Genomic DNA, 14,237 nt, shown 5'->3' with positions numbered 1-14,237 from the left:
CTCTAAAAAAAAAAAATCAAGCACTTTAAAAAGATAACATTTTCCATTTTCAGTACATTTTGTTCTGTATCTTTTTCTAAACAAATTTTAATTCCTAAAATTAAAACTTTACTTTACTGACAGTATTTTATCACTAAGAAGTCCAGAAATACCAGTAACACTGAAATTGTGTTAATTTTATTAAAATACCTGTTTGCTTGGGAAATCACTTACCTTGGTTAAACAGATAGCTATTGTTATTCTGTTGAATCACAGAGATACCCTTTGTAAAGCAGCTCATCTGCCAATGAAAACCTCCAATTTTATCCTGGCTGGTGGCTCAGTGGATAGAGTATAAGGCCAGGCATATGGACTTCCTGGGTTCGATTTCCTGTCAGGGCACACAGGAGGTGTGACCATCTGCTTTTCTCCTCCTCCCTCTCCCCCTTCTTTTCCTCTCCTTCTCTCACAGTCAATGGCCTGATTGGTTCAAATGTGGCCTTAGGTGCTGACAATAGCTCCTTTGGAGCATGTCAGCCTTAGGCGCTAATAATAGCTCAGCATTTGAACACTAGCCCCAGATGGGGTTGCTGTGTGGATCCCAGTCAGGCACATGTGGGAGTCTGCCTCACTATCTCCCCTCCTCTCACCTAAAAATAATAATAATAATAATTAAAAAAAAAATAAGACCTGCAATTCAGAGTATTTGCTTTTGTGACTTTCATATTAGGGCTCACACTTGAACCCAATGCTTATCTTCTCTGCTGATAGGATCTTGGTGCTCATTAAATGCTGTCCCCCTTCCCTGTCAGCATTCTCAGGGCCTTCATTGCATTTTAACAATAGTGAGAGATTGTCTCTTTGAATCATCTAAAGTTAACATCTCACTTCAGTGAAGATTTGTCAGACTTATTTTCTCACACATCAAATTAGACAAATTATAAATAAATATTGTTTGTGCATATGGATTAAGTTCCCCAGGCCAAACACAAGCATGTAAGATATTTCATTTTTATGGAAATGCGTCGGGTCCAGATTTTCTTCTACTGAAGCATTCTACAGTGTATCAGACTAAAGCATTCAGAAATAATTAAAATACTTTTCAAGTTCTTGGAAAATAAGGGATAAATAAACAGTCAAAACCAGATTGTTTCAGAGTGAGTGCTGGAGAGAGAAGTACATTTAAAACCATTGTCGGCCTGACCTGTGGTGGCGCAATGGATAAAGCGTCGACCTGGAATGCTGAGGTCGCCGGTTCGAAACCCTGGGCTTGCCTGGTCAAGGCACATATGGAAGGTGATGCTTCCTGCTCCTCCCCCCTTTGTGTGTGTCTCTCTAAAAATAAATAAATTTTAAAAATAAATAAAATGTAGCACACATAAAATAGTTATAAAACAAACAAGCAGACAAAGCATTCTCCTTGGAACTTCACATTGGTCTGCAGGATGGAATGTGGGATGTTAAAATGTAGAGCTTTACATGCAAGTGAAAGCCAGGTCACAAAGGTCTTTTGTTGTTGTTTTGTTTTGTTTTAGCATCTCAGGTCTTTAGGACTGAAAGAAAAGTTCATCTCATCTGAGATAGGTGAACCTGTTAACACTGTTCATTTTTCTCTCTGGTGTCTGGTGTTAAATTTTTCAAGTAAATTCTATTTGTGTGTATTTTAGAAGCATCATCTCAACCTTCTCTATTTTAAGTGACTTTTCATTGTTGTATCTTTTTTCAGTACATTCAGATTTGCAGTTTCTGTGCATTTGGGTACTTTGCTTAGGATGATGAGAGAAGCTTAATTTATACCTGAGAGGGAACGACAGTGAGCACAAGGGGGGGAGAGCATCTGTACAGAAAGGTTAATACTGAGCGAGTCTCTAGGACTGTATATTGTTCCTTGAGAGTAACTGTGTGAGTGTCCCTCTTTCCCCCATGTAGTTATCAATAAGTATAGCTAATTTGAAATGTCAGATTGAGAACTTGTATTTACTCCAGAGACTTGCTGTTGGAACTACTTTCATTTCTCTGGGACAACTCAAATGTTTGTGCATCCAAAAATATTTTTTTCAAATGCAAATGATATACATAATAACCATTTTTTTTTTTTTTTTGGCAAGAAATACAAAGAGAGGGACAGATAAGAACAGCCATACCGGAAGGGAGAAGATGAGAAGCATCAATTCTTTGTTGCGGCACCTTAGTTGTTCATTGATTGCTTTCTCATATGTGCCTTGACTGGGGGGCTACAGCAGACTGAGTGACCTCTTGCTCAAGCCAGTGACCTTGGGCTTTAAGCTAGCGACCATGAGCTCATGTCTGTGATCCCATGCTCAAGCTAGTGACCCCGAACTCAAGCTGATGAGCCTGCACTCAAGCCAGATGAGCCCATGCTCAAACCAGCGACTTCGGAGCTTTGAACCTGAGTCCTCTGTGTCCCAAGCTGATACTGTATCTACTGCGCCATCGCCTGGTCAGGCAGCTTTTTTCTTTTCTTTTTTTTTTTGAAAGGGAGAGAAAGGAAGGGAGAGAAAAGAGATGAATCAGCTTATAGTTGTAGCACTTGAGTTGTTTATTGATTGCTTCTCATACGTGCCTTGACTGGGTAAGGGTGGGGGCTCCAGCTGGGCCAGTGACCGTGAGATCATGTTGATGATTCCGTGCTCAAACTAGCAACCTCGCAGTTCTGAACCTGGGACCTCAGCATCCCAGGTAGATACTCTATTCTCTGCACCACTCCCAGTCAGGCCATATTAACTGTTTTTAAAAATACTTGTTTTTCATTTTCCACAGATCTTTTTTTTTTTTTAAGTGTTTTAAATGGTTCTATAATCATGCAGTATGAATTTATTATTTACCTTTTTTCTGTTCCCAATTTTGGTCTGGGAATTTTGTGATTTCACCTTAAGTGTATTTTTTGAAAAGGAACATGGCAAAGATAACTTTGGGGATAGCATTTCCTGATCCTTTTGTACTAGATGACATTGTTGGGAGATACGACGATCTGTCCAGGTGTGTGCATGACCGCAACGAGAAGCTGCAGGTGACGCTGACCCGCTCGCTGAGCGTGCAGGACGGCCTGGACGAAATGCTGGACTGGATGGCGGGCGTGGAGGGCTCTCTGAAGGAACGAGGTCAGGTGCCCTTAAGCTCCGCTGCTCTTCAGGATGTCATCAGTAAAAACATGGTAAGTGGCATGTGAAAAAAGAAAAAATAATAATACCACTTTCAGATGAAAGGAAAAACCCAGTTAAATAAGCTCCAAGGATAAATAAATTTAAGGATAGAGAAAAGCAGATGGTTTCTGAATATATAAACTGTGGAGAGTAGTTTTTGCCCAGCAGCAAATGTATAACGTGATTTTTCTGTGAAGGTGTGTGGAAAGAGTTCTGTGTCCTTTCTCATGAGTATTAGTCACTACAGAGGGCTTACACTTACGTGGAGGCCTGCCTTGTTTACCATTGCTGCAGCCAGCTGCACACGAGGTTAATCAGATCAATCTTGTTGTTGTCTAGCCTTTTAAAAATTAGGACCGTGGATAATCCCTAGGCTCCATTCAATCCCAGGGGTGGCTGGGCCTCAGCCACCTCCTGCCTCGCTTAGGCAGCTGGCCAGCTGTTCCCTACCCTCCCTTGAAGACCTTTGGATGGGATTCCTCAAGGGACAGATCAGACTTGTCAGTCAGGCCCAACCGTTAACCTTCCTTAGTCACAGGTTGTTCAAGCTTGTGTTGTTGTGATGAACAGAATTTTTTTTTTAAACCGTGGGACATGTTTTGTAAACATCCTTATGAAACATGCACTGTTTGATTCATTTCAGATGTTGGAACAGGACATTGCAAGTCGCCAGAGCAGTATAAATGCCATGAGTGAGAAAGTGAAGAAGTTTATGGAAACAGCAGACCCGTCCACCGCGTCCTCACTGCAAGCCAAAATGAAGGACTTGTCTGTTCGCTTTTCAGAAGCGAGCCATAAGCACAGAGAGAAACTTGCCAAAATGGAGGAGCTGAAAACCAAAGTAGAGCTGTTCGAGACCCTCTCAGAGAAGCTTCAGACGTTCTTAGAGACCAAAACCCAGGCTCTCTCTGAGGCAGACAGGCCCGGCAAGGATGTGACCGAGTTGTCTCAGTGTATGCAGGTATGTCTTCCGTAAGAGTCTCTGGACTGAGCACGCATATTAGCGGCTAAGACCGGCTCCTCTGTTGATTGGCAGCCTTATAATTAGCCCTCCTTGTTTCAGTTGCTGATGGATTAGTGAAGATCTCTGCTTTCCTCTTTTACAAAGCACAGACCCCAACTTCTCCTGGAAGCCTGTCCTCCCTGATGAGAAACGAATACCGCATCTCACACATACACTTTCCACATAGCACAGATGACACTAAGCTGCTTAGTGCCAGACTCACAGAGGGGCAGAGGTCAACAGTGCATTTTTAAAGTAAATGACGTCGTTTACTGTGTTCTTTTTCAGTCTGCCTGAATGTTTATTTATATTGAGTATTGCCTATAGGGCAGGATTATTCTTATGTGAGATTCTGGTCACATACATGCCTCTGGGTGGAATGCCATTTGAAGATCTAGGAACATCTTATATTGATTGAATATCTAAATGCTTTGTAGGAATCAACTTCTGAATTCTTAGAACATAAGAAAGATCTCGAAGTTTTGCAGACTCTCTTGGAGGAGATAGCCAGCCATGGCCTGCCGGGTGACAAGGCCCTGGTTTTTGAAAAAACAAATAATTTGTCAAAGAAATTCAAAGAAATGGAGGATACCATCAAAGAAAAGTAAGCACCACTTATGAAAACTAGATTTTATGGGATAATAATTAGAATGCATCGTTTTTATTTACTTATATAGATACCTGAAACAATTTTGGAAACTTGAGAATAAGCGCTGGGTTACTTTTTAAGTGCTTTTATATTGATATTTTGTTTTGCTATTAAACTTAAATGTATTTTTGTTAAAATATTTAGGAGGGAAATTCTAAGAGTTCTTACATAAAAGTAGAAAGCATTATGTAAAGAAAATGGTGGTAGTGTATTACTGAAAATACCCTAAACTCACCATAGTGTCTGAAGCCTTTGGCAAAAAACCTTGAAGAATAGATCATGTTGTTCTTTGCTTTCTGGGCCCAATTCAGAGATGGATCTCTCTCTCTCTTTTTTTTTTTTTTGACTCTATGAACAAACAAGAAAATGAACCTAACGTGAGCTAAAAAGTTGTACAGGGATCAACCATGTGACTGAACTTTTATATTTCTGATCTCATGTTAGTTTAGAATACATAGTGCATCTGATTTTGCTAAAGTTTATATAGAAAACCCTTCCTTCCCAAAATGGAAAATAGTTATTTCTCTTTCAACTATTCATTATGTCTTCACAATTCTCTACCTAAAATGTTTGGATGCTGTCTGTCTATACACAGTGCTATATTTTCCATTTTGTCAGGATATTTAAGTCACATATTGCACAGAAACAGGCTTGATTTTCTTAGGTAACCTCTCGGTTGTTTCTTTCAAATGGATTCAATTTTAAAACCATGTAGTCAGTAATTAGTCCAGCTGCAGTGGACTTTTATGTGCCAGTATTCCACACACTTGCACATGTGCACATGTTATCCACATGTTCACGTTCCAAATGTAACTGTCTTCACAGCTGTTCGTGTGCTAGGGGTGCACCCTCCCTCTGTGGTGCTGAGCGACAGAAAGAACTATGCAGTTAACCATGGAGCTTCCTAAGTATCTATAGGGGAGGCACCCATTAAAACTTTTCGGACTGCGTGTCACCTCTTCTGGTGATTGAAATCTGTGTTCCAGGAACCTGCTTTGGTCCATCCACTAAGCTGACTGTAGTATAGTGAAGAAACCACTAGGTGGCGCTCTGTTTTCCTCCTGTCTGTGAAGTGTAAATGTTTCCCTTCTGGTTTTGTGCCTGCTGGCAGTAAGCACCATATAAAGTGGACAGATCAAAGCTCAGTGAATCTAAATAATGTTAAAACTGTTTATATAGCCTTAGACTTTATGTAGTATTATAGAGTGCCATTGCATATGGGTTACAGATTTCTTCTCCTAACTTTATCTGAGAATCCTGCCTCTGAGAAATAGACAAATAGTTATTTAGCTGATTTCATTTACCAACTATAAACTTCTGCTCATGTATCAAATGGGTAGAGGAGTGGGGAAGAATTTTTCTTAATATTAAACCTAATATGGGAATAATTATTTATTAGTAATTAATCCTTTGGAGTATCTCCTTTCTGTGGCTTAAATTTTTCCATGATTTCTGTTATCTAGGAAAGAAGCTGTGTCTTCTTGTCAAGAACAGATGGAGGCTTTCCAAGCCCTTGTCAAATCATTGAAATCATGGATAGCAGAAACAACAGAAAGAGTTCCCATTGTGCAGCCTTCTTTCGGTGCAGAAGATTTAGGAAAATCTTTGGAAGAAACTAAGGTGAAGCATTGTATCTACTACTAACTTCTCACTGGCCTGTGTCGGTCATTATAGGTTAAAGTTAATAACCTATAATGACCAGTTAACATTTTGGTGATATTTGGAAATCATGACATGGGGTTAACTGATCCTTTTGAGGAATTAATTTGCTTTTTTTTTTAAGATGTGTTGGTGAGTTGCTGACTCTGACAGTATCTAAATTTCTTTCTCCATTTAGTCTCTACTTAGTTTCAGCTATTTTTTTTATGTCATTTCTCATAATTTCAAGTAAAATAACTTCCTTGAACTCAGCATGTTACTATAGTTCGGATCTATCTCTATAGCGAGTCTTTGAAGATAGAAGCTATTTGCGTTTCTGGTATACAGCGCACCAGTCTTTTGGTCATCTGCCTCATCAGAACCTACGACCAGTTACGCTAGTTTTTATACTCCATATTTATGGAGATGTGTGTTTATAAAAATTCATTGAAGTTTTGACGATTAAAATTCACTATTAAATGGAATTTTGAATTCCCCCCCCTTTTTTTTTTATTGTTTCCATTACATTTCTGCTTGTAACTTAACTGTTACCTAGTAGAGTTTTTCGTACTTACAGTTGACAGTTTAGAACTTATGGCAGCTAGGAATAGCCTGACTGCCACTGAGGCCTGGGGCAGAATGCAGGCCCGGCCCTATCATTGGTCCCGGCTGACAGTGCTAACTACCAGTTACCTGGGCTGTGGGGACAAATAGAGACGGTGCCTTTTTTCTACCATCCACTCCCCAACGAAGCGGAATCCACGATCGTTACTGTTTTAAGACCCGTTTAAGAAATTGGATTATAATGTATAACTTCGAAAATAGTATGAAGACTGAAAAATAATGTGCTTTTATACTTAAAGAAATTGCAAGAAAAGTGGAGCTTGAAAACACCAGAGATCCAGAGAGTAAACAACAGCGGGATTTCACTCTGTAACCTCGTAAGCGCTGTGACTACCCCGGCCAAGGCGATAGCGGCAGCCAAGTCAGGTGTGTGCTTCCTTGACATTCAGAGCAAAACCCGTGAGGGCTGGGTCCACTCGCGGGAATCTCATGTGTGTGCGTCATTTGTTAAACTAATGACTAAAGTAATCTCAGAAATACAGAGGGAGGGGCCCTGGCCGGTTGGCTTAGCGGTAGAGCGTTGGCCTAGCGTGCGGAGTACCCGGGTTCGAATCCCGGCCAGGGCACATAGGAGAAGCGCCCATTTGCTTCTCCACCTCTCCGCCACGACTTCCTCACTGTCTCTCTCTTCCCCTCCCGCAGCCAAGGCTCCATTGGAGCAAAGATGGCCCGGGCGCTGGGGATGGCTCTGTGGCCTCTGCCCCAGGCGCTAGAGTGGCTCTGGTCGCAACATGGCAACACCCAGGATGGGCAGAGCATCGCCCCCTGGTGGGCAGAGCGTCGCCCCCTGGTGGGCATGCCGGGTGGATCCCGGTCGGGCGCATGCGGGAGTCTGTCTGACTGTCTCTCCCTGTTTCCAGCTTCAGAAAAAAAAAAAAAAAAAGAAATACAGAGGGAAAGCCCTAAGAAAGATGGCATCTGTACACAGAAGAGCTGCCGTGGAAAAGGATCTATCTGTTCTAGACAAATTTCAAATCCCTCTTACGCTTTATTTTATTAAAGACTCTTAATTGAAATGTAGCCCAATCAATTTTTAAGAATAAGGAGCATTATACTGGGGAAGGGAAAGCTCAGACTTCAATTTGTTTGTTTGTTTTTACCTTCATTAACGGAGATGTTAAAATTCTATTTGAAATACTGACTACAGAGATGAATCTGGTCTCCTGGGAAGGAAGAAGCCAGGGAAGGAAACCGGTTTTTTTCTTTAGAATGGACCTCTCATTTTATTCTTTTATTCCTGAAACTATTCACAGAAAAAAACAATGATATTGTATGTTAACCGGCGTCTTTATCACGATTGAGTCACTCTTATCAACAGAAAGGAAGATTCGTTTATAAATAATGATTCTAAAATTAATTTAAGTTGTGGGAATAATTTAAGTTTAAAACATATTGTTAATATTACTTTTTTTTTTTTCTTAACCCAAGTATAGACAGCAGGCAGATCACATAGCTTTATTCTGAGAGTTCTGAGCATCCTCTGTGGTTGATCTGTTTTTCCCCTCCCCCCTCCCGCCCCCCCCCCCCCCAGTTGTCCCTATTGTGACACTGATGTTCCAGCTGGGCCTCCCGACCAGCCATTTATTCCACTCCATTAATCTCATCTCTGGGAATACTCATATTATATATGCCGGGATGATCTCTCTTTTTTCTCCTAATCAGGTTCCCTGAAATGTCAAGTTTATTTTTTAAGAAAAGGAATTCTATTGTGTTTTATTTTATTCGTTACGTCCAATTTGTATTTGCAATAAGTAAAAGATATTTTTTTCTATTCTTGATAACTACTAAACATGGTAGGAATTAATCTTGAGTATCTACACAATATTTTCACTTCCATCTGAAATGCCTTTGTGTGTGTGTGATTTCTTTTAAAAGGGACAAAACTTAGATTAAGGTTCAGATGTTTAAATGTTTCTGTTTGCTTAGATTTGTTCCAGTGTGGTTGGTTTGGGGAAATGTCTTTGTGTTTTGGATAGGTAGCCAATACATACTTGAATGAGAAAGTCTAATTGTTTGTTTAATATTCTGATTATGAAAAAGGTACCAATGCTTTATGTTTACATAATTAAAGAGAAGTAATAAATACTACTCACTGAGCAGTTTCTATTTTCTAGGCACTAGGTTTACTGTGTTTAATTCTTACAGTGGTCTTACAAGATAGGTATTATTATGCCCATCGATTTGGTTGAGTGGTGATTAGTTTGTCTAGTCACAGCTCATAATTAGTGGGGCTGGGATTTAAATGTGGGTGAGTCATATGCCAAAGTCCAAATACTCAGAGCCACTGTGCTCTCCTCTCTCTGTGTTGATATTATGTGAGTTTAGTAATAGGGTGTTTTGTTTGCTTGTTTGTTTTCTTTTAACTTTCTGTCATGCCTTTTTACATCACTCTGCCTCTGTTCAACCCCAAGATAATACTGTGTAACTGGACCAATTTTTAATTCCTGAAGTCAGGAAGAAGTTCTTTTGTTTGTCAGTCATGTATGCTTTGTGCAGCACACGTACTGAGTAACTTCTGAGCTTCAGAGACTTTATCACTAAAATAACTTGACCAATGAAGGAACTTTATCACAACATTGTATTATACATTCATATTTAATGAGGAATATATATAATCTAAATTTCCTGAAACTCTGTTAAAGTGATCATGTTACTACTTTAAGAATACATTTTGTATAGAAGAGAGTATATGGCTTGATCTTTAAATTTTCAACCTTCATTTGATTTTGAAATTTAATTAATATTTTACATTTTCAAATAATAATATGTTTGAAATTTAATTAATATTTTACATTTTAATTTTTCAATAATATGATGACTGCTTACACGGGTTTGATTTCATGCCATCTACTATTAATATATAGAAATATTGTGGAAATCTTTGATGACTTCTGTGTTAATACTTTTGCAGGTGGAGTAATATTAAATGGTGAAGGAACAGCCACAGATACTCAGGAAATTTTGGCAAATAAAGGTGAATAGTAACTTTAAGTGTTTATTGATTAAAATAAATTGCTAGTCTTTTTTAGAGAGGAAATCTTTTTAGAGGTGAATAGTAGTTATATTGAAATTTCAAACTTGAATTAAAATGGTATGAATATAATTAATATTTCTAGTATGACATCCTATGCAATTCTGTTCACCTGAAACCCAATAATTCAGTTTGGCACTTGGTTATTATGTTTCCTTCTTTTTGGTTAATTTGCTATATTTTGTTACTTGATATATTATTTAAGCTACTTTCTTGAGCTTAATACCTGAAGAATTAATAAGTAATATGTCATGGGTTTTTTTTATTCTATTTAAAATATCTATTTCATTTCACTTATATTATTTAGTGTCCCTAAATTCTGTCATTAAATAGCATTACAAGATGATCTAACCTTTTCATTCTAAAAATGCTATGACCTTATCATAGAGCCTTGATATTGACAAAGTAGAAGGGAGTGACTTACAAAGCAAGCTTTTCTTTCTAGAGCTCTACTCTAAACATTCTGAAAATGTGTCAATGTAAGAATTTGTCTTGTTCCTAGGATTAACGTCTATTAAAAAAGATATGACTGACATAAGCCATGGTTATGAAGATCTTGGCCTCTTACTTAAGGACAAAATAGCCGAACTGAATGCTAAACTCACCAAATTGCAAAAGGCCCAGGAAGAATCAAGTGCTATGATGCAGTGGTTGCAGAAGATGAACAGAACTGCAGCGAAGTGGCACCAGGCCCCCGCCCCCACAGATTCTGAAGCTGTGAAGACTCAAGTTGAGCAGAATAAGGTATATTCTAGGGGTGCACTTACTGAAGACGTGGAAGAGAACCGACTGGCTTTCAGAACTGAGCCTGGTGGTCAGGAGCCCTGTTCTGATTTCTTGCTCCATAACCTTCAGCAAATAATTTGCCAGTTTTGTTTAATGTGCTTTTTTTTTTGTAGAGATTGATGGCAATAATCACCTATTTTTGCACAACGACATTATAAAGATGAGTGGACTGTTGAGTATAAGCAACTTTGCCACCTTTAAATCAGTTTAAGTCTGAGGTTTTAAACAGTCAATTCTTGGACAAAGATTGCTATAAAGGCTAAGTGTATTAGGGATCTGTTCTGTCTAGTATGAAATAGGGGAGCTCATGCTCTCTCAGTCTTTAATAGACAATATTTCTTTCTACCACTGTCAGTATTGGGAAAATGGTTTCACGTGGTGGCACTGATGGCAAAAATGTCCACAAATTACCAACCTGTATTTGAACTCAATGTGATGTTGTCCAGAAAAGTGCTTATTCACTAGTGCATTCTCAATCCTGCCGGCCTTTGCCAAGACTGATTTTCTTTCTTTTATTCTTTCAAACATGTTTGAGTCATTTGATGAGGATTCCATTTTATTTTTCTTTAATTTTAATTTGTATTGAATATGTTGGGTGTCATTGGTTCACCATACAGGTTTTCGAGTGTATAGCTCCACCAAACATCATCCGCGCACTGCGTCGCATGCCCATCGCCCTGAGAGAAGTCTCTTCCCATCCCCACCTCCCCTTTGCCCACTTCCACCTGTGATTTTCTTTTTAATTGCAACCTTCCTGATGTCATCTTACTTTTTTTCTTCAAAGGATCTGTTTGAGAATAATATGAAATTCTCCCTAAGTAACAGGGATGAGCCATTATCTTTCTAGCTGGGTTCTTTTATCCGTCGATGGAGGACTAGGGAAAACAGGAAAGGAAAATGACTACCTGCTGAATCCAGGTCCTCCCCCACTTCAGCATTTAACAGTAAAATGTTTCCTCTTTTGGTCAGGCTAGAGAAAATAGTTCTTTGTTGTAATTGTGTTTTTGGCCTTTTGATGTTGACATACCTTAATGTATTTACTTTATATTTTCCCCCTGGTTAGTCATTTGAGGCAGAACTGAAGCAAAATGTAAACAAAGTGCAGGAGTTGAAAGACAGATTGACGGAGCTGCTGGAGGAGAACCCAGATACCCCGGAGGCCCCCACGTGGAAACAGATGCTAACGGAAATAGGTACCTTACATTGCTTACACCAGACTCCATGGACACAAGCTTAGTTTTTTTGGGTTTTTTTTTTAATCCTAATCTTTGTCAGACAACATCCAACAGTCTCACTTACTTGAGGATTTGCTTTAATGATCCACAGTCTATTTTTGCATATTTAAAAGTATCATTTCAAATTAAATTGTGCTTACCTGCTATATTTTATCTTGTGGGGGTGGTTTCTTATTTTCTAAACACAATAACTAAATTTATTTTTATGAAGAGGGTAGGTACTACTTTATAACATGCTGTGCATATAGTAACATGTTTTCATTATTGCTTATTTTTTACTAGATTTTTGGTATTTCTTCCTTTTTTATGACTTATTGTATTTTAAGTTGAATATTCTTTTTAGTTTATTTGTCTGGACAAGGTAGACTCTCCTCTCTTCCATGAGGTTCCTTCTGGGACTCCTCTAGCTACTACTTTATGCTCTTCTCTCCCCCAGCCAGGATTAAAAAGTAGGTCCCTACATAAGTTTGGTGGTTTGCTTCTTTATCCAGAGCTATCCTCCCCTATCAATTCCATCCTTATATAAACTGTTAGTCCTGGGTAAAGAATTTTCACAAGCCCTGATTTTTCCTATTATAGAATTGCTTTTCAGAATTCAGTGAGTTAGTGTGTATACAGCTCCTGTGAAAAGTACCTAACACACAGTAAGTGCTATGTGCTGGCTGTTATATTAATAAGAATTATTTAACTTTCAATCATTCCCTTATATTTAGTTGAAGATAGTCTTTCCTTAGAGTTAGATATGCTTTAATAAATTTAGAAATCTATAAGCATGTTTTAGTTTGAAGGTTATCCTAAGGGATCTTAATGTTCAATGGTATATTTAATCCAATTGATTCCTATTGCATTGTAATGAATTTGTCCCTAATTCAGTGGCTCTTATCTGGGATATCAGTGTTACTTAAGGGAATATTATTTTAGAATAGGGGTGGGAGTGAAGAATGTATATTTCAATAAAAGCTTTCTGATAAGATTTTAGATTCTACCTCTAAGTTTATTGTTTTAATTGCATTATTTTTGTCAGATTGTCTTTGACTACAACATGCCATATAGAATGATGTACTTAGATAAGGTTACAGGGGTCAATTCTAAGAAAATCAGGCCTCTACTATATAGTATGCTAGGTGAAAAATATCTATCAGATCAACTAATTATATCCCTCAATGAATGTATATTGTGTTCAAGTGCTGGTCAGTCACTCTTGGCTTCTGCAGCAGGCCATGCAGAGAGTGGGGAGAACAGGAAAGGCTTCCTAGCAGAGGTTAAAAAAATGCAGAAGAACTGTAAAGGAAGGTTAGAGCTGGCTACATGGAGAGCTGGTAGAGCACGTCGGGTCGGGGGCCTGTGTGAGCAGAAGCCCGTTGGGACGATATTGGTAAGATCAGCAGACCTAGATCAGAGGACTCTTCTTGAAGCACAAACCCTCTAAGATCATAGACTAAGGTCAGTCTGAATGTCAAGCAGAGGTCTTCAGATTTGATCATCTAGGTGGTGAATAACTTAATTAGTTATTCAAGAATATTAGCACTGGAAGTGACATATTTATAAGTGATTTATTTTTAGAGAAATTATTTTAGAATCAAGTAGATCGCCGTTGAGAAACACTGATGGCAGGGAAACAAGTTAGAATACTAGTGGTTTGGGTCCGTACAGTGGCTCTCCAAGTGTGGTCCTGGGAGCAGCAGCAGCAGCAGCAGCATGGAGGACTTTGGAAAAATGCATATTTTCAGGCCCACTTCAGACAGGCTGAATCAGAAATGCGGGGGGTGGGCCCAGCAGTCTGTGTTAATCACCCTCCAGGTGATTTTAGCGCAGCTGAAGTTTGAGAATCACTGGTATGGGGAAACCATGATGAGGACACAAGTGGAATTAGGGCATTGGAAATGTAAGTGATGAGTTTACAGTTTTTGGATCAAGGATTAGAAGAGTTAGAAGAGTCAGGAAAGAACATGCTGAGTTTCTGCATCTCAGTGACATGGTAGATAGAATAACCTTTGAGCCTGACCTGTGATGGCGCAGTGGATAAAGCGTCAACCTGGAAATGCTGAGGTCGCTGGTTCAAAACCCTGGGCTTGCCTGGTCAGGCACATATGGGAGTTAATGCTTCCTGCTCCTCCTCTCTCTCTCT

The 14,237-nt window shown here is 39.0% G+C and overlaps 1 protein-coding gene across 13 annotated transcripts in view; it reads left to right on the top strand.

Annotated features, from left to right (window-relative positions):
• Positions 1 to 14,237, top strand: part of DST (dystonin) — a 508,664-nt gene that overhangs the window by 383,570 nt on the left and 110,857 nt on the right. For all 13 annotated transcript variants that reach the window (XM_066252929.1, XM_066252970.1, XM_066252888.1 and 10 more), the window contains 8 exons: positions 2,946 to 3,154; positions 3,787 to 4,104; positions 4,584 to 4,750; positions 6,259 to 6,415; positions 7,297 to 7,423; positions 9,969 to 10,031; positions 10,591 to 10,832; positions 11,938 to 12,067. In XM_066252929.1, coding sequence (XP_066109026.1) covers positions 2,946 to 3,154; positions 3,787 to 4,104; positions 4,584 to 4,750; positions 6,259 to 6,415; positions 7,297 to 7,423; positions 9,969 to 10,031; positions 10,591 to 10,832; positions 11,938 to 12,067 — 1,413 coding nt within the window. The remainder of the gene's footprint in view (positions 1 to 2,945; positions 3,155 to 3,786; positions 4,105 to 4,583; positions 4,751 to 6,258; positions 6,416 to 7,296; positions 7,424 to 9,968; positions 10,032 to 10,590; positions 10,833 to 11,937; positions 12,068 to 14,237) is intronic.

Source organism: Saccopteryx bilineata, chromosome 1, assembly GCF_036850765.1.
Source record: "Saccopteryx bilineata isolate mSacBil1 chromosome 1, mSacBil1_pri_phased_curated, whole genome shotgun sequence".
Taxonomy (NCBI): domain Eukaryota; kingdom Metazoa; phylum Chordata; class Mammalia; order Chiroptera; family Emballonuridae; genus Saccopteryx; species Saccopteryx bilineata.
The sequence above is the reverse complement of the archived record's forward strand: the minus strand, read 5'-3'. Positions and strand labels throughout refer to the sequence as shown.